General features: G+C 37.0%; 1 protein-coding gene across 9 annotated transcripts in view; it reads left to right on the top strand.

Moving 5' to 3' along the window:
* Nucleotides 1–787: 787 nt before the first annotated feature.
* Nucleotides 788–12211, top strand: part of atg10 (ATG10 autophagy related 10 homolog (S. cerevisiae)) — a 50589-nt gene continuing 39165 nt past the window's right edge. For 3 of the 9 annotated variants that reach the window (XM_047160650.2, XM_047160647.2, XM_047160642.2), the window contains exons 1-3: nt 788–947; nt 7983–8111; nt 8225–8335. In XM_047160650.2, coding sequence (XP_047016606.1) covers nt 7983–8111; nt 8225–8335 — 240 coding nt within the window. In that variant the 5' untranslated portion in view covers nt 788–947. The other 6 variants (XM_047160645.2, XM_047160641.2, XM_047160649.2 and 3 more) reach the window with 4 other exon arrangements.

Below are 12211 nucleotides of genomic sequence, written 5' to 3'. Positions count from 1 at the left end.
GATAAAGCATGAAACAGTTGATATACCATTAAGTATAGCAGAGATTTAAACCATTATAAAGGGACACACACATAAATTATGGCAGGAATACGGGGACATAGCTGATATCGGGACGACACCTATATACTATACAAAAACAAATAGGCCTGAATATGAGGCAGGACAGGAACCCAAAGGAAGAGATGATAATTACGCGTCTTAGAATAGGTCATGCTGGCTTAAATCTAACATTACACAGAATATTAAAACACCCCACTGGATTCTGTACCCACTGCAATACACAAGAGAGGGTAAAACACATTCTGCTAGACTGAAAAAATATATGTGAAGGAAAGTACTGAGCTAGAGAGAGAGAAAAAAAACTTACTCTGGCTCTTAAATCTCTACTCTGCACACTTTGCTTCTTCTAGAATTCAATCAAAAGATCTTGTATGGTATTACTACTTGTATTGTTCTCTGCTTGATATATCACTTTGCTTGTATTTCCTCATTTGTAAATCGCTTTGGATAAATGCGTCTGCTAAATGAATAAATGTAAATGTCAATGTATGAGATGCAAATTGGAAAGCAAAACATGAATTTGCTGGGAAAAACATCTGGAAAAGTGCACCGTCCCCTAATAAATTATCTGAAAAATACTGGGATAAGTGAGAGACTTTAGTGATTTATATAGTGATATTTATTTATTTATTTATTATTGGTTTATTATTATTGCTTTTTTCCTGCCAATTTGCTGCCCAGACTCCAGTCCAATAGGTGGCGGTAATTAACCTTAGTTGGTTTGCCAACCGCCATTAAAAGAAGAAGAAGATTCAACGGTCTTGTAGTATTGAATACAGCGCGTACTGTTACCGGACACAGGACGTAGCTAAGGAATCCCTGGAAAAAAGTGCGTTCCAGTTCCCGGTACCGTAACTGTCCTACTGTAGGGAGGGGCGATACCACCGGTATGTTTCAACCAGCTACTGTTTTATGAATATCGAGAATTCGGACATAGTACTCCTTTGGCGTACTGCTTTTCGCCTATTGTGTAGTATAGCTATTCAGACGCAGCAAGGTGTCACTCTTTTTATTTATTTATTTATTTTAAACAAGATTGCAGTTAAGCGAGTTTTGTTTGAAGAAGTTAATGGTAAGTAAGTTCTGGCAATTTTCCGACGGGCACTGGGAAGTGAACAAGAGGAAAATAGGCTCAGCGTTTGATACTCGCCATGAATTCACGCATAAAGCTCGGAATATGAAAAATAGCTAGAAAATATACACCAAAGAAACACATTCTGGCAATTTTCCGACGGGCACTGGGAAGTGAACAAGAGGAAAATAGGCTCAGCGTTTGATACTCGCCATGAATTCACGCATAAAGCTCGGAATATGAAAAATAGCTAGAAAATATACACCAAAGAAACACATTTGCACTCTACACTGTGTGCAGCAATTCTCATACTTGGTTTTTATGAAATTATAAAATGTGTAGAGTATTTGCTTTAGTCCACAAGTGGTTCTGCACTGTGTGCACATTTCAAAATAAAAGTCTCCACGACGCCACACTAGTCCGTAAGAGAAAATACATCTTTGTTATGGTTCATCTTCAAGCCGTCGTTTTTAGACCGCATGCCGATCTTCAGTCCGTCACCAGGATGTCTCTGGTGTATTTTGTCACTGCGGTCACGCCACTGAAACTCTTGGTTAACACATAAACTCTTTGTGCGCGTGTACATCACGTTTTACGGTAGCCAGTTTGTGAGTGGCCGTAGAAAATACGATTCAGCCCGAAAATAAATAAATAAAATCCTGCAGAGGTTAATGTACATAAAAGAATATAGCTGCGAGCGGTGATAACTTTGATTCTTAATTCAATTCAATTTTATTTGTATAGTGCTTTTTACAGTGGACATTGTCTCAAAGCAGCTTTACAGAAACATATAAACATGGTATACAGATTTTAAATGTGTGAATTTATCCCAATTGAGCAAGCCGGTGGCGGTGGCATCTCCCTAAGATGTTAAGAGGAAGAAAGCTTGAGAGGAACCAGACTCAGAAGGGAACCCGTCCTCATCTGGGTAACAACGATAGTGTAAAAGTAAAGGAAAGTTCATTATGGTTTAATATGAAGTCTGTTTGGCCTTAGAAGCAACCGTAGTCCCAGCAATCTGGAATTGGAGTAGATGAGAGCTCCACCCAGAGGCAGGGCATCCGAAGGGATCAGTCAGGTCCGGAGAGCAGAAAGGATCAGTATCTCTAGTATCTCCATAAAATTGTGTGTGGAGAGAGGGAGAGAAGAGATTGTTAGGTCTGTGCTTAGCGTAATAGAAAGTCTACTCATGGTATGTTTGAGTAAACAAATATGTTTTAAGCCTAGACTTAATCACTAAGACTGTGTCTGAGTCCTGAATACTAAGTGGAAGGCTGTTTCATAACTGTGGGGCTGTGTTAGAGAAAGCTCTTCCCCCTGCAGCAGCCTTCACTATTCAAGGTACCAACAAATAGCCTGCACCTTTTGATCTAAGTAGGCATGGCGGATCATTGAAAACCAAAAGGTCGCTTGAATACTGTGGTGTGAGACCGTTTAGTGCTTTATAACTTAATAGTATTTTATTACATACAACATTTTCTAATATTTTGGAGCTAAAGGGGAGATTTGATATAGGTCTGTAGCTGGACAGTTGAGAGGGGTCAAGGTCAGGTTTTTTAATCAGGGGTTTAATAACTGCTAATCTAAATGATTTTGGTACATAGCCAGAGCTAAGGGAAGAGTTGATTTTATATTTAGAAGCGGTTCAATTACTCCAGGACAAATCTGTTTGAATAAATATGTAGGTAAGCAATCTAGTATGCAAGTTGATGATTTCACTGGAGATTAATGAAGCTAGTTCAGTCTCTCTAAGGGGAGTAAAACATTCTAAATGTTGATCAGATATTGCGATATTATCATCTATAGGGTTGGTTATAAAACTACCTGGTTTTAATTTAATAGCCTGGATTTCACATCTAATATTTTCAATTTTACCAATGAAAAAATTCATGAAATCTTTGCTGCTATGTAATGATTGAGTGCTTCTTTCTGTAGTGGTTTTATTCCTAGTTAATTTTGCTACTGTGTTGAATAGAAATCTTGAATTGTTTTTGTTATCTCCTATTAAGGTGGAGAAAGAGACTTTTCTAGCATCACTAAGAGATTTTCTATAGTTCAGTAGGCTCTCCTTCCATGCTGTTTGAAATACTACCAATTTGGTTTGATGCCATTTACGTTCTAATTGTCGACTGGTCTGTTTTAAGATATGCATTTGACCGTTATACCAGGGTGCTAGCTTTTTCACTAATTAATTTTCTGTTGAGTGGAGCCACTCTATCTAGCGTGTAGCGGAGTGTTGACTCTAAGCATTCAGTCGCCTGATCGAGTTCTATGGGATCAGACGATCCGCATCTAATTGATATCTCTGGGAGGTTATTGATGAAGCTCGGTGCAGTAACTGACGTGAGTGCGTTTTACGTGGTAGCGTGGCGAGGTGCAAATATGATCAATACGTATTATGAATGAGATAACATAATGGTTTGAGACAACTTCAGACTGGAAAAATTGCAATATTTTCTATATTTAATCTGTATGTTAGTATCAGATAAAGAGTGTGACCACCATTATGAGTAATACTGGTTATGTTCTGATTACCCCCTACTGAATCTAAGATGGACACAACTGCTGTTCTCAGAGGGTCTTCTGGGTTATCAAAATGAATATTAAAATCACCAACGATTAATGCTTTATCTACAGAAACAGTGAGGAAGCCAGGTTTGAGATAAAATCTGCAAATTCAATAAGGAATTCAGTATATGGCCCTGGGGGTTTGTAAATAATAATTAGAGTAATTGACTTATTTCTTCTTCTTCTAAGGGTTATTGGCAGTTGGCATCTTTTGGCGCATTTCCGCCACCAACTGTATAGCACTGTGGAGCACCCGAATAGATCTTTAAAAAAAAAAAAACTTTCAAACTTAAACATTATATATACAAGTGTTATACAAGCCTGTTGTTCTTAGATAATTTAATAATGTGGTATATATTTTTCCTTGTCATGGACCACTTTTTAGCAGACTTTGCTTTGTAATGTTGATCATTACAGTTTAGATCTTTCCCTTTCATAAGCTGTACAGTGAAGGAGCACATGTTTCACTGTCTCTGCTTGGCTGCAATATATGCACTGTCCTGTTTCATGTTTCCTATTATAAATTATGACGATTTAGACCTGCAAAACATGGTCATTCTTAAAAGTGGGTCGCACTCGCAGAAAGGTTAAGCGGCTGTTATAGACTATCCTCTCTGTATTAACTTGCTTTTGAATACTGTAAATTTGCTTTCCTTTGAATTCTCTGTCCCATTTCCCTTGTCACTTAATTTTAAGAGATGCTTTTATGGGACCTGTATTTCAATATTTGTCCGTCTTAAAGCTTGTTTAGCCAATATATCAACAGTTTCATTGCCCTCCATTACCACATGTACTGGTACCCATATAAATGGCCGGATTAACGGCGTGTTGTGGATTCTGAATAAACTTACAAGAATTTCATAAATTATATCTTGTCTTGATGAATATTGTCCAATTGAGGAGCTTGCTAAAACGGAGAGAGCCAGTACATTCTACCACATTTAGTGGCTGAACATCCTCCACCCACTGTAGGGCTAACAAGATTGCTATCATTTCTGTTGTAAAAATGGGTATATGATTTGTTGTCCTTTTCTTCTTGCTGATGTTAAATTTAGGAATGTGTATTGCTGCAGCTGTGTAACCTGATATAGAATCCTTGGAACCATCTGTGAAAATGTGAAGTGCTGAAAAATATACTTGATCTAAATGTTGTTTGACAACAATTTCTTTAGAGACATGCTTTTCTTTCTTCAATTTTTCCTGCAACAGAATGTCAGCTTGAGGCACTGGAAATAACCAGGGGGGAGTATTTGATATAACAACTGTAGGACTGACTGTAATATCCATAATGCCTGTATTGAGTATCCTTGGAGGCAGTCCACCCAAAGCTTCAAATTCTGTTATCTCTGCAGTCCCAACATTCTTCCAACACTTTCTGTACAGGGTGTATTTTGAGAGTGTCCTTTCAGGTTAGTCCAATATACAGTTCAATTTCAATTCAATTCAATTTTATTTGTATAGCGCTTTTTACAATAGACATTGTCTCAAAGCAGCTTTACAGAAATATCAACATGGTATACAGATATTAAAGGTGTGAATTTATCCCAACTGAGCAAGCCACTGAGTGGCGACGGTGGCAAGGAAAAACTCCCTAAGATGTTTTAAGAGGAAGAAACCTTGAGAGGAACCCGACTCAGAAGGGAACCCATCCTCATCTGGGTAACAACAGTTCGTGTGAAAAAGTTCACGCATACAATTGCTAGGGCTGCATTTGAGGAAGTTCTGAAAGCTCCACAGCATATTCTTAAAGCGTGTGTCTGAACTGCTTCAATCTTTCAAATTATATTTGATGTTGGAGACCCATTCACCATGCTCCCATAATTTAAAGAGGACCCAATTAATGCACAGTATATCCATTTTTAAAGCCTGCCGATTAGCACCCCACTCAACTTTTGCCAGACATCTTAAGGCTGCTGGGTTTTTGCTGCAAAAATAAGAAGCAAGTGCAAAAGTCAAAGTCTCCAGAAGAACTGGTTCCAGTTGCTGGTTTTGCAAGATGCTCGGTAAAACTTGCCAGCTAATTTCCTTTAATTTCCACAAATTGTACTTGAGACGAATACTTTTTTCTTTTTTTTTAAGCAAATGGTCGTCACACCAAATATCGTCTTTGTTTGATTTATTACTGTTTACTGCTCTTTATAGTTTAATTTAAAAAAATAAAATAAAATTAACAGTAGAAACATTTAATTTAATTATTTTTGAAGGCATCTTTGCCCTATCACATTATTTTGCATGTGCCTAAGGCTATTGCACAGTACTGTATATACAGTGGGGGAAATAAGTATTGAACCTGTCATCATTTTTTTTCAGTAAATATATTTCCATTGAGGCTATGGAAATTCACCAGACATTGGTATTAACTCAAGAAATCTGGAAATATAAAGAATTCACAACATTAAAGTCCATAAATAAAGTTATGTGTAATAAAGTGGAATGACACAGGAAAAAAAGTATTGAACATGCTATGAAAAAGGAGTTTGCCAAGGCAAGGAACCAACTGAAATCCATAAGTAATTATACCTCCTATCTGTGCAAATTAATATCAGCTGGGTTAGTAAATTGATGGCCTATAAAAAGGCTTTTCGTTACCTTGGTGTCACACAAGAAGTAAAGTAAGCACCATTTAGGGCCATTAACTGGCCACACACAGGAGCTCCTTGCAAGATTTCTGACCAGCTAATCAGAAGAGTAACTCGAGCTAAGGACCACTCAGAAGCAGCTCCAGAGACACTTGGCGGCAGCAGCTGTCATCGTCACAGAGAAAACAATAGGCAATGCACTCCACTGCTCACGCTCATCTTTCTTTAGACTCCATTATTAAAGAAATGGAATATTGAAGCTTGTTTAAAGTTTGTTACAACTCATTTGGACAAGCCTATGAAATACTGGGAGAGTGCAGTCTGGTCAGACGAGAGTAAAGTTGAACTTTCTGGCTGTCATACTACACACCATGTTTGCAGAAGAAATGGCACTGCACATCACCCTGAAAACATTATACCAACAGTGAAGTTTGGAGGTGGGAGCACCATGGTGTGGGGCTTTTTTTCATTGCATGGTACTGGCAGACGTCATATAATTTATGGAACGATGAATGGAACCCTTTACCGGGAGATTCTTGAGACGAATCTGCCGCCATCTACCAGGATGATGATGATGATGATGATGAGACATTAGTGGACCTTCCAGCAGGACAGGGATCCAAAACATAGTACAAAGGAAACTCGATTGGTTTCAGCATTTCTGAAGTGTGGATGGATGACCACAATATCTTTCAGTGATTATCTAGCAGATGTATTCACAATGAAATATGAAGGATGTAAATCAGCTCTTCTTAAGATGTTTATAAGGTGTTCATGAATTAGTGATGCTTTTGGATTACATAGGCCAGACATCAACATATTATTTAGTTATTCTCCTTCTCTCCCTACAGGCTACACTACATTTAATGTAGCTTGAAATATAACTAAACCTAACAAATCTAGGGTCAGTGTAATGCAGTAAATCATGCAGATAAGGGTCAAGAGCATCCATTAATGTTCATATCAAACATCAGAATCTTTTGGCTAATCTAAGTGTCACACAATACATTTTTTTTTTTTTTTCATAGGTTTTATCCAGCTTTAATCAGAGGTGATATTGAATGTATATTTATGTGTACATTTTAAGTAATATGATTAAATGTAAATTTTGCAGTGGTCCCCTACAAATAGCCCTTCATTTATTCCACTACTGCAGTCACACAAATTTTGGTCTGTTTGATCAAAAACCTGTTGTACTCTTCTCTCCTATTTTCTTTTACTTTATCAGGACTTAGTGTTCGGGTTATGAACATAAGTTATTGACACAAACCTCAAAACTGCAAAGTGCTTTAATGTTCTCAATCTTTACTGTATTTAAAACGCACATATATGTCAAATTTATTGTGGGTAAAATCAGGCTATGGCACAGGACATGATGTATTTTCTATGCCAGGATTTCATAACAGATAACAGTGAGCTACATCTTTAAGGAATATGCACATGTATTTTATTATTATTATTTTTTAAATTGCAATATATTTAGCCTTCTCAATGGAACATAGCTAGAATCCATTATAATTGCACCAGTACCTTTTAATGGCCAGGGCAGCAAATTAATCTGTAAATATGGAACATATCTGAGCTGACTCACCCTTTTCAATGGTCATTTGTGTGATTCATCCAATACTAGTACATCAGTATGATGTGGGAGTGTAGAGCAGTTGTGTGAATCATTTATTTCTGGCCATTTGTCTCCCTTTCAGATGGCAAGTGGAGAAGAGTCAAACATTTCTAGCTACTACTTAGATGAGAAGGCTTTCCATCTCTGCTGCAAACTTTTCCTACAACACTCAGGTGTCATAAGAGATGGATGGAGCTGGGCAGAGGTTAAGGTGTGGTAAAATACCCCTTTTCAGATAGAATTTTTAAGATGAAATAACCTGCAAAATTTAAGATATTGTCCAAGTTAAATGAAGAATGTAACCTGACTCTTTCTCTGCTTTAGGGTGGTGAAGAAGGCTACATAAAAAAGACTGCTATAATGCCTGGAAGATTCTGTTCTTTGCTTAACCACAATGCTGATGATAAGATGAGTGCTCTGACACAAGCAGATGAGGTAAAAATATGCAGTGCATTTCTATGTTAATTAGCTTACAGGTATTAAAGGGGGTGGGTGTATTTAATGCTTGTTTGGGGCAATGGCATCCAACTAATGTTTTGAAGCTGAATGATACCCATATAAACACTAATACAGTATATGGCCTGTATGTGGGCACTTAGTTATCACACCCATATGTGGGTCTTCAGCCAAACTATTGCTACAAAGTGTGATGCACACAATTGTCTAGAACGTCTTTGAGTTTGCATTAAGAATTCCTGTTTACTGGAAATAATTGGCCTAGCCTAAACTTGTTACAGCATGACCATGCCCCTGTGCACAAAACAATGTCCATAAAGATATGGTGTGCCAAGGGTGGTGTGGAAGAACTTGATTGGGCGCCAGCCCTCTTTATACATTGCCCAGATTTATACATTATAAAGCCCTGACTTCAACTCTAGTGAACAACTTTTGGGAGCAATTGGAACACTGATTGCACACCAGACCTTCTCACCCAACTTCAGTGCCTGACCTCACTAATTATGGCTGAAGGGGCACAATTCCTCATAGCCATTTTCCAAAATTTAGAGGAAAGCCTTCCCAGAAGAGTGGAGGTTCTTATAACAGAAAAGGGGTACTAAATCTAAAATGGGATGCTCAGCAAGCACATATGGATTTGATTGGTCAGATATCCCCATACGTTTTGGCAATATAGTGTACATCTTTGAGACATCTGTGTGATGTCTCTGGCCTTTCGTAGAGTGTTTGCTCAGCTTCAGCAAGTCACCAAGATGCCTTTAATGGCTCTGTCCAGCAATCATATTTACCATGTTTATTAATTATGAATTATGTGATTAAGGTATTTTTAATATGTTTATTATTTGTTCATGCATTGATGTTTGATTTACATTTTACTTGGTTATTTTCCCTTTTTTTCTTTCTTTTTTCTAATTAGGTTACACTACTGTTGACTATTAATTCTCGAGATAATGGACAAAACATGTCCTACATACAAAAGTCCTCTTTATATTAAAAATTAAGAAATTAATAAATATAAAACTGAAAGTTAAATCTAATCTGTACACTCTAGGTATTGCTTGGTATTACTTATATTTTTAAAAAATAATTTCATTACTATATACTTGGAAAACATGTCATTTAACCTGTCCTCAGCAAGAGGCCACAATATCAAACTGCCAAACAAAGTGCTTAAAACGCAATAAATTCATAAATCTAAACTTAAAATGAAAGGCAGAGATCTGTAAAATATCAAACAATAAATAACGTAATTCTGCAATGATTTTTTTTCCATGAAAAACTGAAGATCAAACTGGTGTCCTCACTTTGCGTCAACTAAACTCATGTTTATATATATATATATATATATATATATATATATATATATATATATATATATATATATATATATATATATATATATATATATATATATATATATATATATAAAAATATATCCTGATAAATGATGCAATGTCACTGTCAGCTATAACTCTGAGGACCCTTTTCCCACTTCCTGCTCATGGTGGATGTAACAGTTAGATGCATAGTCTGGTAAGTGTTGTATCAAAATTTGCCTATTACCCAAAGACAATTAATATTTAACATAGGGGAAGATACTCACATACATTAACCAGCTGAAGGATGAAAGTAAGATACCGGGCCCGTGAGTGAGGAGAGGTCCAAATTTATTGTCGCATGAGATCACACAGTTGAGACGTCTCAAGGATGATCTAAAAAACCAGAGCTGAAGCTCTCCTATTTATACAGTTTTCTTAGGGTCAGGATGACCCAGACAGCAATATGTTTAGAGTTAGCTGTCCCGGAACACCATTACGTACATCAATTTGCACTGTTGAGCGACCCTTATCATGCAGGTGCAGTTCCGGCTCCAAAATATATTTTGTCTTGTTTCACACTTTAAAAATAACTTGACCTTGTCTGTGTCGCTTCCTGACTGGATTTCCGTCGAGAAAGGACACTTTCAAACACACAATCTCTACATTATGAGTAAATTTTATGTTTGTTCTGCATTTCTTTATTTTATAGTGCTTGCATGTACATTACCCTATAATAGTTTTTCATGAAACAGAATATGAAACAGATTAATTTCTGTTTTCTGCATTCACACCAGGCCTCTGTGTATGTGTGTGTGTGTCTCTCTTAGTTGACCTTCTGCCTGCGTGCAGATGTACTCCACCTACACTCTGAGGCCTGCCGCACTTAATCAAATACATGTATTGTTATCCCCCTGCGCCTTGCTTATCTGTGTGTTGTGTCTTAGGTGAACATCCGTTCTTACAGTCCACCAGCCCAGTGAATTCTCAATAAGATTACATATTACTCATACTAGGTCTCCCTCGTGTTTATTTCATCTATAATTTATATACAACATAAGGTTAATATTTAAAAAAATATTTTAAACAATGTTTATGTCTCTGTGGTCACAGCTTTAACATGTCAACACCATCTTCCCATTGTGATAATTTCTGTGTATAATTGTGGGATACCTTTAGGCATTTTAGCTATGCTTATTGAGGCAGCTTCAACTGAGGGGTAAAAAAACATGTTGTACAGTGGAACAATTTTGTAAAATATAAAATTTTATCAACTCCATCAGGTTTTATGTCTAAGTGAGTTGACTTGCAAGCTCACAAAAATTCTTGTGTATATAGTGATATTATTTTTTAAAATATGGGGATTTATTCTAATGTTGTTTGGAGTATAAAAAAAAATTAAACAGAGGCCCAGAAAGCAGAAGGGAGCCATTTTAGAGAAGGAAAGACAAAAGTGGAAGAAACGGGTTCAAGACAAAAAAGCGAGACAAATCGTTGAATTGGACTATAGGAAGCAGAGGTATCGGAGAAGTTCGGAAGCAGCCATTCGGGAAGGAATCGGAAGCGGGCGCAAATTGTTTTCAAGAAACCTCTATTTTCTTTTTGCTGGGGAGAGGTAGAGCTTAGCCTTTTATGTAGCTGTCAGTGCAGACCAGTGTTGCCATCTTAATGACTTTCAGACCCCTTTAATGACTTTTTTCATTTGGCAAAAAAAAAAGAGCCTAACGACAAATCTAGCGACTGTTTGGACAAACTTTAGCAACTTTACAAATGTTGCCAGTACTGTCCTGCAAGCAGGAGGTTTTGCTTTCCCACTGTACTCGCACCCCTCTCTCTGTCTGCTCTGTTCAGTGAGTGGCTGAGAGTCGGAGCAGCACATCCCGTTGATCGCACGGCAGCTGACATAGACGTGAATGTAAAAAGAAGCAAGCGCAGGTGTCCACTGATTGATTTAACAATGTCATGGCTAACGAGATCCCAATTTACATGATTCATATGCAGATATTTTTAGAATGCAAGACAAATGGAATGCAACATGTTTTACATGTGAAATAGGACACGTTATTCCAACCTAGTTCTCTTGTTCAAAGTAGTTCTAGTGTTCAGAAACATTTTTGATCATTCATGTTCCATACCTGTCCGTTATATAGTTTTATAAAAGTCATAAATTTTATTTTTTTTTTAAATCATAAGCTATGAAAAGTATCTATCTATCTATCTATCTATCTAAACAGATAATAGAATAGGTTATATATTTGATAGATTTTATATAGAATAGATAATCATTATTCCTGGTCTCCTCCAATATGATTGGGGGGGGGGGGGGCATGCCACTTGATAGGGTAGGATTGTGCGGTCTGGGGCTTTAGTTACAAAAGAGAACCTCCTGAGCAAGATAATTGATAAACAGATTACAGATGCCTTGTATTCTTGTATAATTTAGATTTCTGTTGCTACTACAAGATGTCACATATTAATGCCTACTATTACACTGAACCTAACACAAGCAGGTTCTGTTTTAAGTTATTAAGTAATGTTA

Source organism: Ictalurus punctatus, chromosome 16 (genome assembly GCF_001660625.3).
Source record: "Ictalurus punctatus breed USDA103 chromosome 16, Coco_2.0, whole genome shotgun sequence".
Classification (NCBI taxonomy): domain Eukaryota; kingdom Metazoa; phylum Chordata; class Actinopteri; order Siluriformes; family Ictaluridae; genus Ictalurus; species Ictalurus punctatus.
This window is presented reverse-complemented; position numbering and strand designations above follow the sequence as displayed.